At 46.1% G+C, this 21,876-nt stretch overlaps 1 protein-coding gene across 1 annotated transcript in view; it reads right to left on the bottom strand.

The window, feature by feature from the left end:
- Window positions 1–21,876, bottom strand: part of CENPT (centromere protein T) — a 568,880-nt gene that overhangs the window by 527,390 nt on the left and 19,614 nt on the right. Inside the window, 1 exon segment of the mRNA XM_030203664.1 lies at window positions 16,327–16,435. Coding sequence (XP_030059524.1) covers window positions 16,327–16,435 — 109 coding nt within the window.

Below are 21,876 nucleotides of genomic sequence, written 5' to 3'. Positions count from 1 at the left end.
GATGAAAACGGTAATGGAATTCAAACATGCGTGGGATAAACACAAAGGAATCTGGTTTAGAAGGAATGGTTCCATGGAATCTTAGCAAAGATTGGGTGGCAACGCCAGTAATTGGGGAAACAAAACAGGAGCTGGGCAGACTTCTACGATCTACCCTCTGATCGTGACTGAATAGATTGGGATGGGCTGGAGTATAAATTTTAAGGGGCTTCAACGTTAGCTTCAGAACTTAGTACAAGAACAGTACTGGACAGACTTCTACGGTCTGTGCTCTGAGAAAGGCAAGGACAAATCAAACTCGGGTATACATATAAAGTAACACATACCATGTAAAATGAGTTTATCTTGTTGGGCAGACTGGATGGACCGTACAGGTCTTTATCTGCCGTCATTTACTATGTTACTAGAGAGGAGGACAGCCCAGAGACATTGTAGCCTGCTTTCACGAATTTAGTACTAAAGAGGCGGTATGGAGAAAAGCTCGGGTCTTGGGAGAGATTACATGGAAAAACTGTAAACCTAAAGTGTTCCAGGACCTGGCTAGAAAGATGCTGCAAAGACGGAGAGAATTTAAAGAGATAACTTTATATTTGCAGAAAGCAGGGCTGCGATACCGCTGGCTATATCCGTGTGGAATGCAAGTTACAGTGGGAGCCAAGACTCGGAGACTTCAATCAGCGGAGGGGGCATGGAAGATTTTGAGAGACATGGGATGCACGGATATACCAGGAGCAAAGGATGGAGAACAACTGCAGAAGCAGAATACTCAGATGACGGACAAGCAGGGCTGGAAGAAAATGGGAGGAGAGAAGGGGAACAGGTCTCCGAAGGCGTCATGTCATGGACAAGAAGTGAGCGGAATTGACTGAGCCCAATTTTTGAAGAGACTCTATGGACAATTAGATAAACAAAACTGCACCAGAAGGACTGTTGGTAATGGGAGATGGGGATATGGATGGGAGTTTGTTAGAGATATTGGAGGAGGGGGGAGGTAACAGAGAGGGAATAAAGGGAGGACGGGCCTCTGGCGTAGGCTCACTACCTCAGGGGCAGAACTGGCACGGGGAGTCCAAGGCCTGTCGCAGGGGTCAATACTAAGGGTAGGGACATGGAATGTAAATGGTCTGAATAATCCTGGGCAACGAAGCTTTGTTTTTAAAGAGTTAATGCGGTATTATGATCAGGATTTTAGGCAATTTATTAGGAGAAAGTGGGAAGAATATGAACTAAATAATGAGTCACATATGGATACACCAATACTGTTCTGGGAGGCTGGGAAAGCTGTGTTAAGAGGTGAGATCATAGCATACAGTGTCAGAAAGAAAAAACAGAGAGATCGAGAGATCATTAGATTGGGGGAGCAGTTGGTGCAATTGAGGAGGGCATACGGACAAGGGGTAGCAAATCATATCCGAGAGCAACTATTAGCTACTCAGGTAAATTTAAATGAACTGATACATCAGCGAGCCAGTAAATCTGTTGAATATTATAAATATCAATTGCATAGATTTGGGAATAAACCCGGGAAACTCATGGCAGGGCTGGTGAGGAAGATGAAGGGGCAGAGGAGAGTGTTGGGGATCAAGACACAGAGGGGGAACCTAGTGCATAATGACACAGATAAGAGATGTATTTAAAGATTATTACGCTAGGCTATATGCCAAAAATGATGACGATGATCTAGACCCTGATATATATTTAGAAAATATTAATAAGACGAAGATCTCAGAACAACAGCAGAGGGAGCTAAATAAACCGATTGAGACGGAGGAGGTCCTCAAAGAAATTAAAGCCAGTGCCTTGCATAAAGCGGCGGGACCAGATGGCTATAGGGCTGAATTCTATAAAATTCTAATGCAGGATATAGGAGGCCCTTTAACAAAGTTCTTTAATAGATCAGTCGAATTAGGTGAACTTCCACGGTCTCTGCGATTAGCGGATATTGTGGTGTTCCCAAAACCTGAGAGAGATCCGACCATACCAGACTCATATAGACCAATCTCACTGATTAGTTATGAAGCTAAGTTGCTAGCTAAAATTCTGGCCTCAAGATTGGCAAAAGTGCTACCAAGCATAGTGGCGACCCCTCAGGTGGGATTTATACAGGGGAGACAGAGTGGGAAAAATATTAGACTGATACTGGCATCAATAGAGAATGTGCGCAGAGGGGGTGGAGATTCCTTATTGATTAGTTTCGACGCCGAAAAGGCGTTTGATCGAGTAGAGTGGGAGTTCTTGTTTGCTTCACTAAGAGCGTACGGCTTTGAAGGTTACTTTACACAAGCAATATCTATATTATATAAGAATCCTATGGCGAGAGTGCTGGTTAACGGAGCGTACTCTCGAAATTTTGTAATTAATAGAGGTACCAGACAGGGATGCCCTCTGTCTCCCTTACTGTTTGCTATAACGCTAGACCCGTTGATTAGAGACATCATGAGTAACCCTGAGATTGAAGGTATAAATCTGGGAACCAGAGAATTTAAGATATCGGCGTTCGCCGATGACATTTTGGTTCACCTAGCTAAACCGGAGAGATCGCTGCCGGTATTGATGGAGGTTTTTGAAGAATATGGGGCCTTTTCGGGATTTAAATTGAATTTTCAAAAGTCAGAGGGATTGCCCACAACAACTCGGGTAAAGGAGGAATGGGAGGGTAGGTTCCCATTGAGATGGGCGAACAAGGAATTTAAATACTTAGGCATAACACTGACAAGTGATATGAGTAGCTTATATAGACAGAATATTGACCAGTTACTGCAATATACGCGGCATAGATTAGCAATATGGGAGGGACTGCCCTTAACTTTAAGCGGGCGAGTGGGTTTGTTTGCAATGATACTTTTCCCAAAATGGCTGTATGTATTAAGACAATTGCCACTAGTCATACAGACTAAAGATATAAAGAAGATTCGAGGAATGTTGACTAGATTCTGTTGGAGTGGGAAAAAGGCTAAAGTTAAATTGGAATATCTCTATGGGAAAAGATCTGAGGGAGGATTGGGGTTGCCTGACATTAAACAGTATAATTGGGCTTGTCTAGCTAGACACTTAGCAGATTGGATTATGGAAACAGAAGAGCATACGGAATGGAATATTGAGAGTGCACTGTTTAGACCATATCACCCTTATTATATGATGCATGTTGAGAGTACAAAGATACCAAAGGAATGGAAACATCATATTTTATTGCACCCAATGAGAAGTATATGGCAGTACATATTGAGGAGATTTAATAAAAACCCACGATGTACGGATCTCCTCCCACTGGTTGGGAATGGAGCATTCGAACCAGGGAATACGTGCCCGAAATTTGCCAAGTGGGCACAGGAGGGAGTGGTACTAGTGGCTGATGTTATGCAAGACACGGGAAAGATTATATCAAGAGAAACCTTAGAGGGCATGGTGGGAGTAGAGAATGTGATATGGTATGATTACTGCCAGATCCACAGCTATATTGAGAAACTACATAGGGGAAAATGTGATAGAGGGATATATGAGCTGCTGGTGAATCTGTTTTTGCCACAGGGAAGAGAACAGACCACGGTATCCATACTATATAAACAGTTAAATTTGATAGCCAAGCATCGTAGTTACGAAGCAGTGGCAAGACGATGGTCTGAGGATTTAAAGGTAGAGATCAGCAGTGGAGATATAGTTCAATCTCTAAAGGAGATAGTACATAAAGTGGTGAGTGCCCGATATAGGGAGATACAATTTAGAATTGTTCTGAGGGCATATATGTCTCCCATACAGGCCTATTATGCAGGTAGATTGCAAGAAACACATTGTAGTAAATGTCATTTTCAGAGAGCAACACTATATCATATGTTTTGGGGATGTCCAGCCATACAAGAGTTCTGGGGTCCAGTGCTGGAATACTGTGAGGCAGTGCTACACAGGAAGCTTTGGTTAGAGGCTAAAACTGTAGTGCTTGGATTAAGGGGAAGAGGGTCAACACTACGACATAAAGAAAACATATTTATCTATAAGGTACTAATGGTTGGGAAACAATGTATATTACAACACTGGACACAAGACATAGGGCCCTCCTTCTGGCAGTGGAGGAGCTCGCTTCATTCCTTGGTGCGAATGGAAGCACGTGCTATGACTAGTAGTCCTAGAAGTAGACAACGTTTTTGGGAAGTCTGGGAACCATACGTACAGGCTTTATCAAGCAGAGCTCGCAGCTTATTGGTGAACACACTCATGGGAGAGGAAGGTAGGGGAAGATAAATGGCTTTATATGTTACATGGTTAACGTTGATATAGAATTACATGGTATAGGTACAGGGGGGGAGGGGTGGGGGGGGGAAGGGGGGGAAAGGAACATTTAATGAAACCTTTGATGACATTCTAGATTAGATTATGATAAGAAACAAAACGGAAAAAACAGACGAAGAGTTGTATCAGGTAAATGTTTATTGATTATATTTGCAATTGAATGTAATATCAATACAATAGCTTCTTCTTTTATTATTAAAATAAATACAGAATAGGGGTTGAGGGGAGGGAGGGACAATGTTATATGACAAAATTTGATGGCTGTATGTACTGATAATTGTTTTAAGTGATGTTCCACTGAGTTATATACAAATGTTTCGAGATTGACATGTTCCGGTGGCTTTGTACTGTTGGTGTGGTCATCAATAAAAATTGTTAAACATAAAGAGTTAATGCGGTTGGAATGGGATGTGATAATGTTGCAAGAGACTCACATTAGGAGGAGGGATGAACCCTTGATAAGATACAGGAGACTGGGAGAGAGCTTTATGCTTGCAGACCCCAAGGGGGGGTGGGGAACGGGGGGGGGGGGTTGGCGATCTAAGTCAAAGACCATTTGCGATTTGTTCAAGAGGAAGTATATAAGGGGGAGAAAGGTAGATGTTTAGCAGTCAAAGGAATGATTGAAAACCAGCCTATTAATGTATATGCCCCAAATGAAGGGCAAGGAACTTTTTTCAAAAAAATGGGTTCTTTGCGAGTGGCCAGATTCTTATGGGAGGAGACTTCAATTTCCCAGCCTCCAAAGTGGACCATTCCGCGGGTAGGGCAGGGGGAAACTCCTTAAATTAATAAAAAAAAAAAAAGAGTTAGACTTGGTGGATATTTGGAAATTGCAGCATCCAGGTCAAAGGACATTCTCATTCTACTCACATGCACAACAGATACATACCAGGATAGACGCGATATGGGGCAGCCGCTCACTGTGGGGAGAAGTGAAGGATTCAGGTATTGAAAGCATACATGTCTCGGACCATGCCCCAGTTTGGGTAGCAGTGGGGGAGTTAGGTAGAAGGGGGCAAGGGACAGTTTGGAGGCTCAACGAATCACTGATAAATGAGGCGAGGGACTGTCAAGAAGTGCGAAATAAAAGAATATCTAGAGTTCAATGATAATGGGAAAGTCTCAGAAGGAACCATGTGGGATGACCTAAAGGCTGTGGTTCGGGGTCACCTAATATATCAAAGGGGGTTCAGAAGAAGAAGGAGTGGGAGGCGCATGAACTGCTAATAAGACAAAAGCTAACTAAGTTGGAGACACAACACCAAGAGAAAGGGGCCACACATATTTTAACGGAGCTAATGAAATGCAGAGCGGATCTACAAAAAATACAAATGAGAAAGATGGAGTATAATAGGAGAATGATACAGCAAAAAAATTTTGAATTTAGTAACAAGGCGGGGACAATGTTGGCGAGGAGTCTGTGACAAAGGCAGATCAGGAATATGATTACGAAAATTAAAACCCAGGGAGATGTGGTAGTCCACCAAGATGGAGATATTCGGAGGCAATTTATGCAGTACGATACAAAACTTTATTCAAAGGGTGATGGGGCCTCCCGAGAGGAGATACAAGATTACTTCCAGGACTTAGGCTTAAAAAGGGTAACAGCTACCAAAGGGCTGAGTTGGAGGCAGAGATAACAATACAAGAGGTTCTTCGGGTTATTAAAGGGTTAAAAGGAGGGAAGGCACCAAGCCTGGATGGATACACTGGGAAATATTATAAAGTATTTGGAGGGGAATTGGCCCTATTGATAGTGAGGGTGGGGAATGCGTGCTTCGGGGGCAATGGCCTGCCACAAAGTATGCATGCAGCAGGGATCTCAGTGTTATTAAAGCCGGGGAGAGATCAGGCTGTGTGTAGATCCTATAGGCCGATATCATTGTTGAATATAGATGTAAAAATATTGGCCAAGGTTATGGAGCAATGCCCCAACTTATTCATACAGATCAATCAGGGTGTATAACCAATAGAAATGTAGCAGATAACATTCGCCGTATGCTGAACATTATATGGGGAGCACAGAGAAGGGGAGATTCATTGATGCTCCTCACTGTGGATGCGGAAAAGGCATTCGACAGGGTAGAGTGGGAGCGCCATTTATAGAGTGGTTACAGGGATTATATGCTACTCCTGTAGCTAGAATAAAGGTCAACGGGGGACATTCTGATTACTTTCCTATCCAAAAAGGAACATGCCGAGGGTGCCCGCTTTTCCCCTTGCTGTTTGCTCTGTCAGTTGAGCCATTGGCACAGAGAATTCGTTATCTGCGAGATATAAGGGGAATCCAGTTGGGGGGGGGTAAGGGCATAAAATCGCACTGTTTGCGGATGATATTTTGTTTTATGTATCCAACCCAGTATTAACGTTACCCATTATAGTAAGAGAACTCAATTTATTCGGCACGCTATCGGGACTTTCTGTAAAATATGACAAATCTGAGATTATGGGGGTCTACAGAGCTGGATCAATTGAAACAGGCCTTCCCTTTCAAAATGACAGAAACTTGTTTTCGCTATTTGGGAATATTGATCCCTAAGGATTTAAGAATTTGTACTTCTTGAACTATGTTCCTCTATTCCGGGAAGAAAGGAGGGATTTAAATAGATGGAAGACAGGATGGATATCATGGTGGGGGCGTATAGCGGCTGTAAAAATGAATATCTTGCCCAGACTACTTTTCTTGTTTCAGACATACAGGTCCCTAAAAAGGAACTGATAAGATTGCAATCGGAACTAGGGGGCTTTGTATGGGAGGGACATCCAGCATGACTAACACGGAGGATAATGTGGGGGAAAGTTGAGGGGGGGGGGGGGGGGAAGAGAGATATGCCAAATATATAATGGTACTACTGGGCGGCACAACTAAAACAAATAGAGTGGAGCAAGGTGGACTTATCCCTGATAACAAGACTGGAGCAGGTATTTGTTAGGGAGGGGCATTTAGAGGGACTGTTGTGGGCTTCCCTTCCAGATCAGGCATATGACGATGAATCCCTTTGTATCACATTGACACTGTGGGGAGTTTTAAAAAATAAATTGAGGGGTACACGGATTAAGTCCTCCTACGCTTGGATTACCCAAGAACCAGGGTTTTTGGCAGGAAGGGAAAGTGGGGTTTTCCAAACATGGTTTCAAAAGGGACTAATTCGTTTCAGAGATTTTCTAGAGGAGGGGCAAATTAAAACGTTTGGGGAATTACAAGAACTGTATGGGATAGCAGGGTCTGATACATATGCATACTTGCAGGTCAAACATTTTATTATAACGGAGAAGTGGGCAAAAGCTCAACCCGTAGAACATAAGAAATTTGAAAACGTGTGGGGGGACATAGATAAGTGGGGTAAGGGAATTTCTAGGGTGTTTGGCCATTTACGGGGTCAGGGGTTTGTGAAACTCCCATATATGGAAGCATGGGGAAAAAAGACATGAAACAGAGATTGAATGAGGCTGAAAGGAGGAGGGTGTGTTTGGAGGTTAAACAAGCCTCGTTATGTGTATTAATTAAGGAGAATGCTTATAAAGTATTGAGCAGATGGTACTATACTCCAGAGAGTCAAAAAAATGTACCCGAGGGCCTCGGATGCTTGTTGGAGATGTGTAGTGGAAACAGGAACCTTTTATCATATCTGGTGGGAATGTAAATTGTTGCAAATTTATTGAAGGGAGATAACTGAGCGTCTGTCTGAAGCCCTGGAGGTTCCATTCCCATGCGAACCCAAATGGTGCTTGCTGGGCTGAGGAAATCAGAGAGGGCAGAGGTGGCAACAGAGAATCAAACGAATAGGCCTGGCTGCGGCAAAGACTACAATTGTGTTGCAGTGGAAACAAAATACAGGGCCGGAGGTCCATAATTGGAGGGTAAAACTTAGAGCAGTAATAGAGCTTGAAAAATTGACAGACAGACGTAAGGGTAGATATAAACCTGAAGCGCCGGAATGGACACGGTTAGATGATATCTTGAACAAGGGAAAGGGGGAGGGGGGGTAATTTAGTTCATTGAGAGGAAGGGGGAGGAGAGAGGGATGGAGATCGGGAGGGGGGAAATGTTTTAAATGGTGAGAGCCATACTATTATATATGTTGTATTAAGTTGGAGAGTCAAAAACTTATGTTATGGTTGCAATGTTATTGTCAATACACATTTTTTTTTTTTAAATACATAAGACTCCTCCAACGAGAACATGGGTCCTCCTCTAAATTCCATGAACGGTTCCATTCAGACAGTTCACCGTACTCAGAATGAACTGATTGAATCTGTGCCTGCAACTCAGTGGATAAATGTCCACACCCTGAAGAGCACCAAGGTACAGCCCTACTTTGACTCCAGGGAAGTTTCTTCCCCTGACATCAAGATCAGTATTGTATGCATTGAGGTCTATGTCAATACCCTTCAAGGTCCCTGCGTCAAGGATCGCTGCACCAGCATGGACAGAGCCTCAGAAGAACCTGGATTTCAGCCAGTGCCCTCAATGCCTGAGCAGTTTGCAACTGCAGGATCTGAGTCAGCTCCTCCCTGAGCATGGCTCAGAATCGCTCATCAAAGGAAGGCATTGGCAAAGGCAAGGAAGCTGGAAGAGGAACAGCCTGAGAGACGGCATCTGTATCAGACCAGTAGCGGGGACCTGGCTCCTAGGAGACTTGTACACCAGTACCTCCTTCCAAGGAGGGGGAGTGCTCCTCTTAGTGCAGGAGCTTCTCGGGTACTGCCGATGTCGATGCCCCTACCCCAGTGCTCCCAGCACTGTGCTTCAAGGAGGACCAATGCCTATGCTTCTTGGGCTTCCCCCGATGCATCACGGTCCTTTGGTGCTGACAAACCAATATTTTTTATTAGGAATTGTTTAGCGTCTTTTTGAAAGAACTCACTCAAGGCGGTGTACAATAAGAATAAATCAAACATAGGCAATAGACAATCACAGCACTAAAAATATTCAAACAACAATACAAGGTATGGCATAGTATACTACTTATGGTAAAGGTGGTTAGCTTAGCAGAGTTTAAAAAGGGTTTGGACGGTTTCCTAAAGGAAAAGTCCACAGAGCATTATTAAATTGGACTTGGGGAAAATGGGAAAATTAGGTTCTTACCATGATAATTTTCTTTCCTTTAGTCATAGCAGATGAAGCCATTACGTATGGGTTGTGTCCATCAACCAGCAGGAGGAGATAGAGAGCACTCAACTTTTCACAGTGCCTCATGGCCAACTAGCTCCACTGCCTCTTCAGTATTTGAAGCTTCCAAAGCAGTATGGCAAACCGCAATGGGAATAACATGAACTTTCCTCACAGCAAACGATGGCCCCTTAACAAGGGCATAAACTCAACAAAAGGAGGGAATGAACTCATCCTCCTGGAGGGAATAAACTCATCCTCCCAAAACATGAACTGGAGGGAATGAACTCATCCTCCTATCACTGTAACAAGAATCCTGAAGACTGTTTTCCGACTCCCCAAGGAAGGAATATAACTTCAGGAAACAACAGCAGCACCTAAAATCAGAATCACTGCAATACAGACAATCATACAGGGAGGGCTCATGGCTTCATCTGCTATGACTAAAGGAAAGAAAATTATCATGGTAAGAACCTAATCTTCCCTTCCTTGTCATCAAGCAGATGAAGCCATTGCGTATGGGATTTAACAAAGCAATCCCTAAATAGGGTGGGAACAAGCCACACCACGCGCTAGCACCTGTGCTCCAAAACGCGCATCCCTCCTGGCAGCCACATCCAGTGTGTAATGTCGGGCGAAAAAAAGCTTAGAAGCCCATGTTGCAGCACTGCAAATCTCATGAAGAGATAGTGCTCCAGTTTCTGCCCAGGAAGAGGAAATCGCTCTTGTGGAATGTGCCTTAAAGGCTTCAGGCGGAGCTCGGCCAGACAGCAGATATGCTGAAAAGATAGCTTCTTTGAGCCAACGGGCAATAGTGGCTTTAGACGCTGAAGACCCTCTGCGAGGACCTGCAAACAGCACAAAAGATGATCAGAGGTCCTGAAGAATTTGTAATTCACAGATACTGCAAGAGTCCTGCGCACATCCAAAAGGTGCAACTGCCCAAATGAATCTGGAAACTCCTCCTCAACAAAGGAGGAAAGAAAAACAGGCTGGTTTAAGTGAAACACTGAAACCACCTTAGGCATGAAGGAAGGCACGGTCCGAACCGTGACCCCTGACTCTGAGAATTGCAGAAAAGGATCTCTACAGGACAGCGCCTGGAGCTCTGACACCCGTCTCGCCGAGGTAATGGCCACTAAAAAGACGGCCTTCAGTGTCAAATCCTTTCTCTGAAGCACGCCGAAGCGGTTCAAAGGGAGCCCCCTGAAGGGCCTTCAATACTAACCCCAGGTTCCAAGCTGGACAAGGTGCCCGCACGGGAGGACAGAGCCGAAGCACCCCTCTAAGAAACCGTGCCACATCTGGATGAGCAGCTAAGGACACGCCTTCAACCTTGCCACTCAGGGAGGCCAATGCTGCCACTTGCACCCGCAGGGAATTATAGGCCAAGCCTTTGTGTACACCATCCTGCAAAAAGTCCAGAATCGGCGAGACAGGAGCCCGCAACGGAGAAAGCGCTCTTGAAACACACCAGACTTCAACTGGCACCAAATCCTGGCATAAGCCACAGAAGTGGAGCACTTACGGGCCTGCAGGAGAGTGGAAATTACCTTGAGTAGCCTTTATCGCTCAATTGCGCCCTCTCAATCGCCATGCCATAAGACCAAAGCGGCAGGCGTCCTTCATGGCCACCGGACCCTGTGACACAGGTGCAGAACCAGAGGTAACGGAAAGGGAGCCTCCAACAGCATCTGTCGGAGGTCCGCATACCAAGGCCTCCTGGGCCAATCCGGGGCGATGAGCACCACTTCTCTTGGATGCAGCTGAATCCACAGGAGCACTCGCCCTATCAAGGGCCACGGAGGGAAGACATACAGCAAGCCCAGGGGCCAGGGTTGAGCCAAGGCATCCAACCTGGCAGAGCGAGGATCCCTCCGTCTGCTGAAGAAGCACGGGACTTTGGCATTGGAACTTGTCGCCATAAGATCCATCACTGGCTTGCCCCATTTAGCACATATCTGCAGGAATACATCGTCTGCTAGTTCCCACTCCGCTGGATCGATCTGATGCCTGCTTAGATAGTCGGCTTGCACGTTGCTCTGACCTGCAATGTGAGCTGCTGACAGGGACAGTAGATGCAGCTCGGCCCAGTGGCAAATTTGTTCGGCCTGCGCGGCTAGAGCTCTGCACTGAGTGCCGCCTTGTCGATTTATGTAGGCCACTGCTGTCGTGTTGTCCGACATCACTCGGACAGCCAATCCTTCCAGGGTCACTTGAAAGGCCAGAAGAGCCAGAAACACCGCTTTCAACTCCAGGCGGTTGATAGACCACTCCGACTCGTCGGGCTTCCACAGACCCTGGGCATGTTTCCCCTGGCAATGTGCGCCCCAGCCCTTCAGGCTGGCATCTGTCACCACTAGGCACCAATCAGGGAGCGCCAGCAGCATTCCCCGCCGCAACATGCTGTCCGAGAGCCACCACTCCATACTGAGGCGGGCTGCAGGGAGCCAAGAAAGTCTGCACTGATAATCCTGAGATACTGGAGACCATCGTTGAAGTAGAGAATACTGTAGAAGTCTCAGGTGCGCTCGCCCATTGGCACCACTTCCAAGGTGGCCGTCATCGATCCCAACAGCTGGACAATGTCCCCAAGCTCGCGGGCGGGGCATCCTCAGGAAGCAGACAGACCTGATTCTGAAGCTTGCACCGCCTTTGCTCGGGAAGAAACACATAGCCCGAGGCTGTGTCGAACCTGGCCCCCAAATATTCTAGAGATTGCGAGGGGGTCAGGTAACGTTTGGCCATATGACGACCCAGCCCAGAGATTAAAGGACTGAAACCACTCTGGCTGTAGCTAGATGACTCCTCTTTTTCTGAGTCCGCTCTAATGAGCCAGTCGTCTAGGTACGGGTGAACCCAGATACCCTCTCGCCTGAGAAAGGCAACTACTACCACCATACCTTGGAGAAGGTTCGGGAAGCTGTGGCGAGGCCAAAAGGCAAGGCCCGAAACTGGAATGTTTTCCCAACACCGCAAACCGCAGAAACTTCTGGTGCGGCGGCCAAATTGGTATGTGCAAGTAAGCTTCTTTCAGGTCCAGAGACGCGAGAAACTCTCCTGGCTGTACCACCGCAATGACGGAGCGCAGGGTTTCCATGTGAAAATGCCGCACTCTTAAGGACTTGTTTAGCTCCTTTAAGTCCAGGATCGAGCGAAAAGACCCGCCTTTTCGTGGCACCACAAAGTAAATGGAGTAGCGGCCTAGACCTTGTTCGGCGGAAGGCACCGGGGTCACAGCCCCTATCTGGCACAGACTGTGCAAAGTCTCCTCTACCGCCGCCCGTTTGGCGGCAGAACCGCATCAGGACTCCACAAACACGTCTCTCACCGGGGCATCGAATTCTATTCAGTATTCGTCTCTAATCAGGTCCAAGACCCACTGATCTGCGGAGATTTTGGCCCACTCCTCGAAAAAGAAGGAAAGTCTTCCTCGGATGACAGGAAACGAGGAGGGGGCCGGTGCACCATCATTGAGAGGGTCGCCCCTGAACTCCAGGCCTTGAACCGGCAGCTGCGGAACGTTTGTCCGAGCGAAAGGAATTTCTCTGCTGAAAGAGGGCACGCGAAGTGAACCCAGCAGCACGCCCCGGGCGGTACTGTCGAGCTTCATGGAAGCGAGGTCTGTAAGAGAAGTGGACCACCGCACCCTTAGAGGAAGGCCGAGGCCTATCTTCGGGCAAGCGCTGGGGTTTAGCCTCACCCAGGCCCTTCACAATTTTCTCCAACTCCTCACCAAACAGGAGAAGGCCTTGAAAGGGCAACTTCACCAACCTTTGCTTAGAGGCCATGTCCGCTGCCCAATGTCCTAGCCAAAGAGTGCGGCGAGCCGCCACTGCTACAGCCATTTGCTTAGCCGAAGCTCTGACCATATTATAAAGGGCGTCAGCCAAAAAAGACAAGGCTGACTTCATCAGCGGAGCCACTTCAGATAAGGTCTCCGCTCCATCACCGGGCTGTTCCACTGCCTGCTGTAACCAAGCCAGGCAGGCTCTAGCAGCATAACAACTGCATGGAGACGCCCGAACAGTGAGATCTGTCAAATCAAAGGACCGCTTCAGAGCTGAATCAAGCCTGCGGTCTTGAATATCCTTCAGGGCAACACCTCCTTCAACAGGGAGGGTAGTTCTCTTTGTCAAAGCCGTGACCAGGGCATCCACTTTAGGCATTGCAAAGCGAGCCAAATGTTCCTCACTCAGAGGGTATAATTGCCCCATAGCCCTGGCAACCTTCAAAGGTCCCTCGGGGTCAGCCCATTGAGCCAAAATAAGCTCTTGGATGGAGTCATGCAAAGGAAAGGCTCGAGCAGGCTTTCTGGTACTAGTCATCCTTGGATTAACAGAAGAGGCTGTGCCACTCCCAGGATTTTCAATCGAGAGGGCTTGTAAGGCATCTGAAATAAGCACTGGCAGCTACACGCGGTGGAAAATCCTCACCGCAGACAGATCATCAAGCTCCTGTGGCAATTCTGCACCCGACTCTGGCTCCTCAGCACAAGTTCTGCCAGACCCCTCAGAATCCTCATAGCCCGACACGGGGGGGGGGGGGCGCCACACTCAGAAGGGGAATTAGCCCTTCTGCGTTTATCAAGAGGATAAGAATCAGGCAAAGCCAACTCCAAAAGGCCAGGATCCACCAGGGGGGCAGGCAGAGGGTCTGAAGATCCCTATGGAAGAGCTCTTTTAAGCATGTACGCCCTAAGCAACATTAAAACAAAATTAGGGGAGAAAACCGCTCCCTGACCGCCCGGATCCTGCCCGGGGCTATCAGCTCTATTATTAGCCTCACTCAGAGGACCCCCCCCCCCCCCCGGATTCAGGGCTCTCTGTCGCAACGGAGGCCGCGCCATGTGGAAAATCCAAAATGGCGTCTGCTGCCAGCTCAGAGCGCAACAGATCGCCGCTCGCCTTGCTCGGGCCGGCTCTACCGTCTGTACAGAACGAATTACAGAGCCCCGCTGCTGATTTCCGTTTGCCACATTTAGAACAGCGCTTTACAGTCTCCGCAGCCATCGCCAAAAACGGCGGTAAAATTAAAAAATGGCGGTTTGCACCAAAAACGTCCCGATCGCGGGCCCACCCCGGAGGAGTCAGAAAACACTCTTACCTCACTAGACCAAGTATCACAGCTCCGGTCCTGCAGAAGAATCTCAAGAAAAAAACCTCTTTTCCAAGATCGCTGCGCTAAAGCGCGACTTTAATTATTTTTTATTTATTTATTTTTTTAACGCTGTGAGGAAAGCAGAGGCAAAAGAGGTAAATAAAAACACTACGGAGGCTCAGATAAGTGGGAAAGGCAGGGAAAGGTGAACCAATGTGCCTGCATCCACTGAGTGGGAAAGGACAGGGAAAAGCAAGCTAATATGTCCACATCCAAAGGGGCATGGGTAAGGCAGGGAAAGGGCTGACCTATGTGCCTTCAAAGTGAAGCTGCTATAGCCTCTAACACCCCGGCTAACAACTGGCAAGCCAGGAGCCACCACCCCCAGGCAGATTTTTGATGGAGCTCGAAGAAGCTGCAGCCACCCTGCTTGGGGAGATAGAGAATACTGAAGAGGCAGTGGAGCTAGCTGGCCATGAGGCACTGTGAAAAGTTGAGTGCTCTCTATCTCTCCCTGCTGGTTGATGGACACAACCCATACGTAATGGCTTCATCTGCTTGATGACAAGGAACCACTATTTCTGGAATAAGCAGTATAAAATGTTTTGTACTTTTTTGGGATCTTGCCATGTATTTGTGACCTGGATTGGCCACTGTTGAAAACAGGATGCTGGGCTTGATGGACCTTTGGTCTGTCCCGGTATGGCAATACTTATGTATTTATGTAATGTCAACACAATACATAATAGAACATTTTAATAGACAGCGTAGAGTATAAGCAAAGATGGAACATATAGATAGGTAAGAGAATTTAGAAAATAAGGTGACATGGGGTCAAAGAGATGATTAAATGTTATCTCAGCCTAGCCTAGGTAGGAGTGTCGGCTGTCGGTGTCGGGTCCAATGCCGACTGGTCCCAGGGTTTACTCTTGGCACCCAATGTCGAGAGACGTAGAAACATCCTCAATGCCAATGCACTTCCAGTGGATGCTGAAGTCTAGGCAGCCATCGAGGTAGATGCTTCCAGTGCCAATATATCGGCTCCTGTTGAACCTGCAGCGCACCTCTGTGACCTCAGCTCTTAAAGCCACGGAAGGTCTTCTTGGACACCAAGAAAAGTACTGCGACCAAAATAAACTCCTCAATTTTGAACCTAAAAAAAAGGGGCAGGGTTCAAATCGAGGTCAGGACTCTGGCCTAAAAGGGCCTAGCAATACACAAAAAATAAAGGAAACTTCTAGGGCTGAAGAGTTAAAAGAAATTAAAAGGGAAACAGAAGAAAGAGTAAAATAAAAGAGAAAAATATCCGAGAGGACTTGACAACCTGCACAGGAAGTTATAAGAAAAAAAAAAGGCATAAATCACACTTGCGGAGAACACGAAGACACGTCCTCCCTGCTCCATGGAAAAACGAAGACAGAGGGACCCACGCACATACGTTAGGCAGGAAGGCACCAGCGCATGCACAGTGAGTGCTGCTAGAAAGTTCTTGATATCGCTAGTCAGCGTCCGCACCGTGCTCTGTGGGATGATGTCACCCAGCTCTGAGAATGCAACAGCCTGCTTGTCCTTGGAGATCAGACCATTCCACTAAAAGCAAAACTTAAAATAGGCATACTTTAAGCAACCCACACAGAGTGGAAGGTACAACTCTGGCTACAGTCAGACATTTTTAGGAAGGCAGCTTACCAACATTGGGGAAGAGGCGAAGACCTGTTCTATCAAGGGTGTCTCTACCAAGAGCTTGCAATTGGCCATTATCTCCAACAGTTTGCCCTAACAAAAAAGTTACAACTCTGGCGATACCCTGTATCACTAGCTCTCACCTGCGTTTAGATTGGCGTTTCACTGTTGACTTCGGAACCTCTACAGCCAGGAAACCCTTCAATAGTGTGCGTGCTGTGATATCATCTGAGTCAACTGACATGTTTTCACCTTTTAAAAAGGAAAAACAACATTTTAAGCAGCTAAATCTTTAAATTTACACAAAGAAACTATAGAATTCCAGCGGCACAGATGAGTTTAAAAAATATTTTGTACAAATTTTCTAAAATAAAAATACAGTCAGCCCATTAACTTATTAAAATTCTTATCTAGGGAACAGACATGAAACATATAGATGTGTATCCTGAAACTTATGTGGTTTTAGTCTCCAACAAATAGGTCTAAGACACTGCAGGCTCTGGGAAGACATGAAGCACATAGTAGTGGTGCTAAAATCTACAATGATTAAGATATATACAACTAGTAAAAGAGCCCCATTTCTGATGCAAATGAAACAGGGGCTAGCAAGGTTTTCTTCAGAGTGTGCGTCCCTGCCCTCTCTCCCTCCCCCCTTCTAGTCCAGTCCTTCAGTGTTAAGTTTCCTGCTGTTCTGTGTTTGTGTTACAGAGAGAGTGAGGGCATCTCTCCCCCCTCCCCCTCTGAGTCCTTCACTGTTACAGAGAGAGGGATTTCGTGCTGTGCTGTTTTCCTTCACTCATGGGGAAACCGGATATCTCTGGCGCTTCACACTTCCGGCTGGAGGCTTCACAGAACGTTGGTGGTGCCTTTTATATATATAGATGATTAGCTATATACACACACAATCATTACATCACTGGTCTCTACATCTAAGCAATGCTAGGAGTTCTTAGACCAGGAAAAGAAGCAATAATACACTATAAATACAACATCACTGGTCAGGAATTTCAGGCCCTTATCTCATCAGCTGGGAGGCCTGTTGCAGCGAAAGCCTGAAGTCTCCTTATGACCAGGAACAAGTCCTCTGCGCGATGCGTCTACCTACAGATGAGCCTCAAAACTCTGCTGCAACAAGCCCCCCTTTTTATTAAGCTTAGAACTCATGTTCAGAGCTAAGAAAAATTACAGAATGCTTGAGAATAGGGAAACAAGCCATACTGTGGGAACGTGGTCACATGTTTTCAAAGTCCAAGTGGCCAGGCTGAACTGCGAAAACAAGCACCATCCTCCTCTTCACATACCAAATTAATTAGAGTTGTGTCCTAGCTTCTGCATTCCAACTTATTTTCACACAAAGTTAAACAATCACTTTTAAACAGAATTACTACTAATCAACAATACAGGACCCGAGTGCACTGGTCGGTCAAGACAGAGTTGACAAACTATTTTTAAAATTCACTTTTATTACACCACACCTTCAGGGACCCATAAATTTGATTAGTAAAAGACTATAGTGAGGGTTTTAAACATAGTGGATGACCATAAAGATAGATTCCTTTTCCTTCATGCTGGAGGTCCCAAGGGAAGGAATTCATTTCAGAATCTAACGTGCTCAGCCATTGTGTAATTGATTTTAAAATGTTGGGCATACACCCATCTTCCAATAATTTTGAGAGGGGAAAGGACTATAATATTTTTGTAAAAAAAAAAAAATTAGGTCTTGATATTTGGCATGCCTTAAATCCTTAGAAAGGGACTACATGCACATAGCCTGGGAACATGAGTGCAATACATTTCTAGAATTGACCATCTCCTGCTCTTGAGCTTTGCAACTGGCTCACAGGAGATCTTGGACCATGCTTGGAACAGTGTGAAGAACTAATGGAAAGAAAATTATCAGGTCACTCCTAATTTCTTCTTCCATTATGCTACTTCCCACTATTCCAGGATGTGTGGGATATCCAAAAGCAATCCCTAAACAGGGTGGAAACCTGGCTTCACTGCCCAGAGAACTGACGCCCTGAACACCCTCTAGGAAACAGCACAATATCCATCCAAAAAGCCCAAACATATGCAGCAACAACCATGTTGCTGCCCTGCAAACAGCCACCGGGCCAATGAGGCAGCGCCGCCCAAGAGGACGTCAACTGCCATGTAGCAAGCCAAAGAGAGAGCGTCCCTACCAACCAAATGGCCAAGGATGCCCTGAGATCCAACCTTTGTCACCCCCAAAAGGGCCAGAGGAACCAACACTGGAAGAAAACAACTCCGACGGATGCCCAAAAGCCTCAGAAAAGTAAAATTCCCCCCCCCCCCCAAAAAAAAAAACAGAGGATACACCAGAGCCAACACACGCAGAAAGAAAGGTATGGTCCAAACTAATATCCCAGCCCCTGACAACAGAGGAACAGGTCCCAGCACTACAGTGCCTGGGACTCTGCACTCCAGTGCACCAAGGCAAGTCTCATCAGAAACACTGCAATGCATGAACCATCATGTTGGCCATCCGGAGAGGTCCAGAGGACGGGAGATGCAGAGTCCGCAGAACAAGATAGAAAGACCACACTAAACAGGAAGCCCAAAACGAGTGCCAAAGGCAACCCACCCCCTACAAGACAAGATTACCTCTGCATGGAAAACAGAGAATAAGGAGAAGCAAACTGAGGATAAGGAGAAGCAAGGAACCAAACCCTGCACCGTGCTCCTGCCCCCAAATGTATGCCACACCCGGGCAAAAGGCAAGGAAGGTGAGTGCCCACGGCCAGCAGCAGAAAAGACAGAATCGACTAGTGGGAGCCGAACCCACAACATAAAAGTACATAAGTATTGCCATACTGGGACAGACCAAAGGTCCATCAAGCCCAGCATCCTGTTTCCAACAGTGGCCAATCCAGGTCACAATATACCTGGCAAGATCCCCCCAAAAAAGTACAAAACATTTTATGATGCTTATCCCAGAAAGAGTGGATTTTAAACTCTGCTAAGCTAACCACCTTTACCACATTTTCTGGCAACGAATTCCAGAGTTGAATTACACGTTGAGTGAAGAAACATTTTCTCCGATTCGTTTTAAATTTACTACTTTGTAGATTCATTGCATGCCCCCAAGTCCTAGTATTTTTGGAAAGCGTAAACAGATGCTTCACGTCTACCCGTTCAACTCCACTCATTATTTTATAGACCTCTATCATATCTCCCCTCAGCCATCTTTACTCCAAGCTGAAGAGCCCTAGCTGCGGTAGCCTTTCCTCATAGGGGAGTTGTCCAATCCCCTTTAGCATTTTCATCGCCCCTTCTCTGCACCTTTTCTAATTCCACTATATCTTTTTTGAGATACGGCGACCAGAATTGTACACAATATTTGAGGTGCGGTCGCACCGTAGACCGATACAAAGGCATTACAACGTCATTTTTGTTTTCCATTCTTTCCTAATAATACCCAACATTCTATTTGCTTTCTTAGCCGCAGTAGCACACTGAGTAGAAGGTTTCAACGTATCATCAACGACGACACCTAGATCCCCTTCTTGGTTGGTGACTCCTAACGTGGAACCTCGCATGACATAGCTATATTTCGGGTTCCTCTTTCCCACATGCATCACTTTGCACTTCCTCACATTATAAGTACATAAGTAATGCCATACTGGGAAAAGACCAAGGGTCCATCGAGCCCAGCATCCTGTCCACGACAGCGGCCAATCCAGGCCAAGGGCACCTGGCAAGCTTCCCAAACGTACAAACATTCTATACATGTTATTCCTGGAATTTTGGAGTTTTCCAAGTCCGTTTAGTAGCGGTTTATGGACTTGTCCTTTAGGAAACCGGCCAACCCCTTTTTAAACTCTGCTAAGCTAACTGCCTTCACCACTTTCTCCGGCAACGAATTCCAGAGTTTAATTACACGTTGGGTGAAGAAAAATTTTCTCTGATTTGTTTTAAATTTACTACACTGTAGTTTCATCGCATGCCCCCTAGTCCTAGTATTTTTGGAAAGTGTGAACAGACGCTTCACATCCACCTGTTCCACTCCACTCATTATTTTATATACCTCTATCATGTCTCCCCTCAGCCGTCTCTTCTCCAAGCTGTATAGCCCTAGCCTCCTTAGTCTTTCTTCATAGGGAAGTCGTCCCATCCCCGCTATCATTTTAGTCGCCCTTCGCTGCACCTTTTCCAATTCTACTATATCTTTCTTGAGATGTGGCGACCAGAATTGAACACAATACTCAAGGTGCGGTCGCACCATGGAGCGATACAACGGCATTATAACATCCTCACACCTGTTTTCCATACCTTTCCTGATAATACCCAACATTCTATTCGCTTTCTTAGCCGCAGCAGCACACTGAGCAGAAGGTTTCAGTGTGTTATCGACGACGACACCCAGATCCCTTTCTTGGTCCGTAACTCCTAACATGGAACCTTGCATGACATAGCTATAATTCGGGTTCTTTTTTCCCCACATGCATCACCTTGCACTTGCTCACATTAAACATCTGCCATTTAGCCGCCCAGTCTCCCAGTCTCGTAAGGTCCTCTTGTAATTTTTCACAATCCTGTCGCGATTTAACGACTTTGAATAACTTTGTGTCATCAGCAAATTTAATTACCTCGCTAGTTACTCCCATCTCTAAATCATTTATAAATATATTAAAAAGCAGCGGTCCTAGCACAGACCCCTGAGGAACCCCACTAACTACCCTTCTCCATTGTGAATACTGCCCATTTAACCCCACTCTCTGTTTCCTATCCTTCAACCAGTTTTTAATCCACAATAGGACATTTCCTCCTATCCCATGACCCTCCAATTTCCTCTGTAGCCTTTCATGAGGTACCTTGTCAAACGCCTTTTGAAAATCCAGATACACAATATCAACCGACTCCCCTTTGTCCACATGTTTGTTCACTCCTTCAAAGAATTGAAGTAAATTGGTCAGGCAAGATTTCCCCACACAAAAGCCATGCTGACTTGGTCTCAGTAATCCATGTCCTCGGATGTGCTCTGTAATTTTGTTTTTGATAATAGCCTCTACCATTTTCCCCGGCACCGACGTCAGACTCACCGGTCTATAATTTCCCGGATCTCCCCTGGAGCCTTTTTTAAAAATGGGCGTTACATTGGCCACCCTCCAATCTTCCGGTACCACGCTCGATTTTAAGGATAAGTTGCATATCACTAGCAGTAGCTCCGCAAGCTCGTTTTTCAGTTCTATCAGTACTCTAGGATGAATACCATCCGGTCCAGGAGATTTGCTACTCTTCAGTTTGCCGAACTGCCCCATTACGTCCTCCAGGTTTACCGTGAAGTCAGTAAGTTTCTCCGACTCGTCCGCTTGAAATACCATTTCCGACACCGGTATCCCACCCAAATCTTCCTCGGTGAAGACCGAAGCAAAGAATTCATTCAGTCTCTCCGCTACGTCTTTGTCTTCCTTGATCGCCCCTTTTACCCCTCGGTCATCCAGCGGCCCAACCGATTCTTTTGCCGGCTTCCTGCTTTTAATATACCGAAAAAAATTTTTACTATGTTCTTTTGCCTCTAATGCTATATTTTTTTCATACTCCCCCTTGGCCTTCTTAATCTGCGCCTTGCATTTGCTTTGACACTCCTTATGCTGTTTCTTGTTATTTTCAGACGGTTCCTTCTTCCATTTTCTGAAGGTGTTTCTTTTAGCCCTAACAGCTTCCTTCAC

Source organism: Microcaecilia unicolor, chromosome 5, assembly GCF_901765095.1.
Source record: "Microcaecilia unicolor chromosome 5, aMicUni1.1, whole genome shotgun sequence".
Taxonomy (NCBI): domain Eukaryota; kingdom Metazoa; phylum Chordata; class Amphibia; order Gymnophiona; family Siphonopidae; genus Microcaecilia; species Microcaecilia unicolor.
This window is presented reverse-complemented; position numbering and strand designations above follow the sequence as displayed.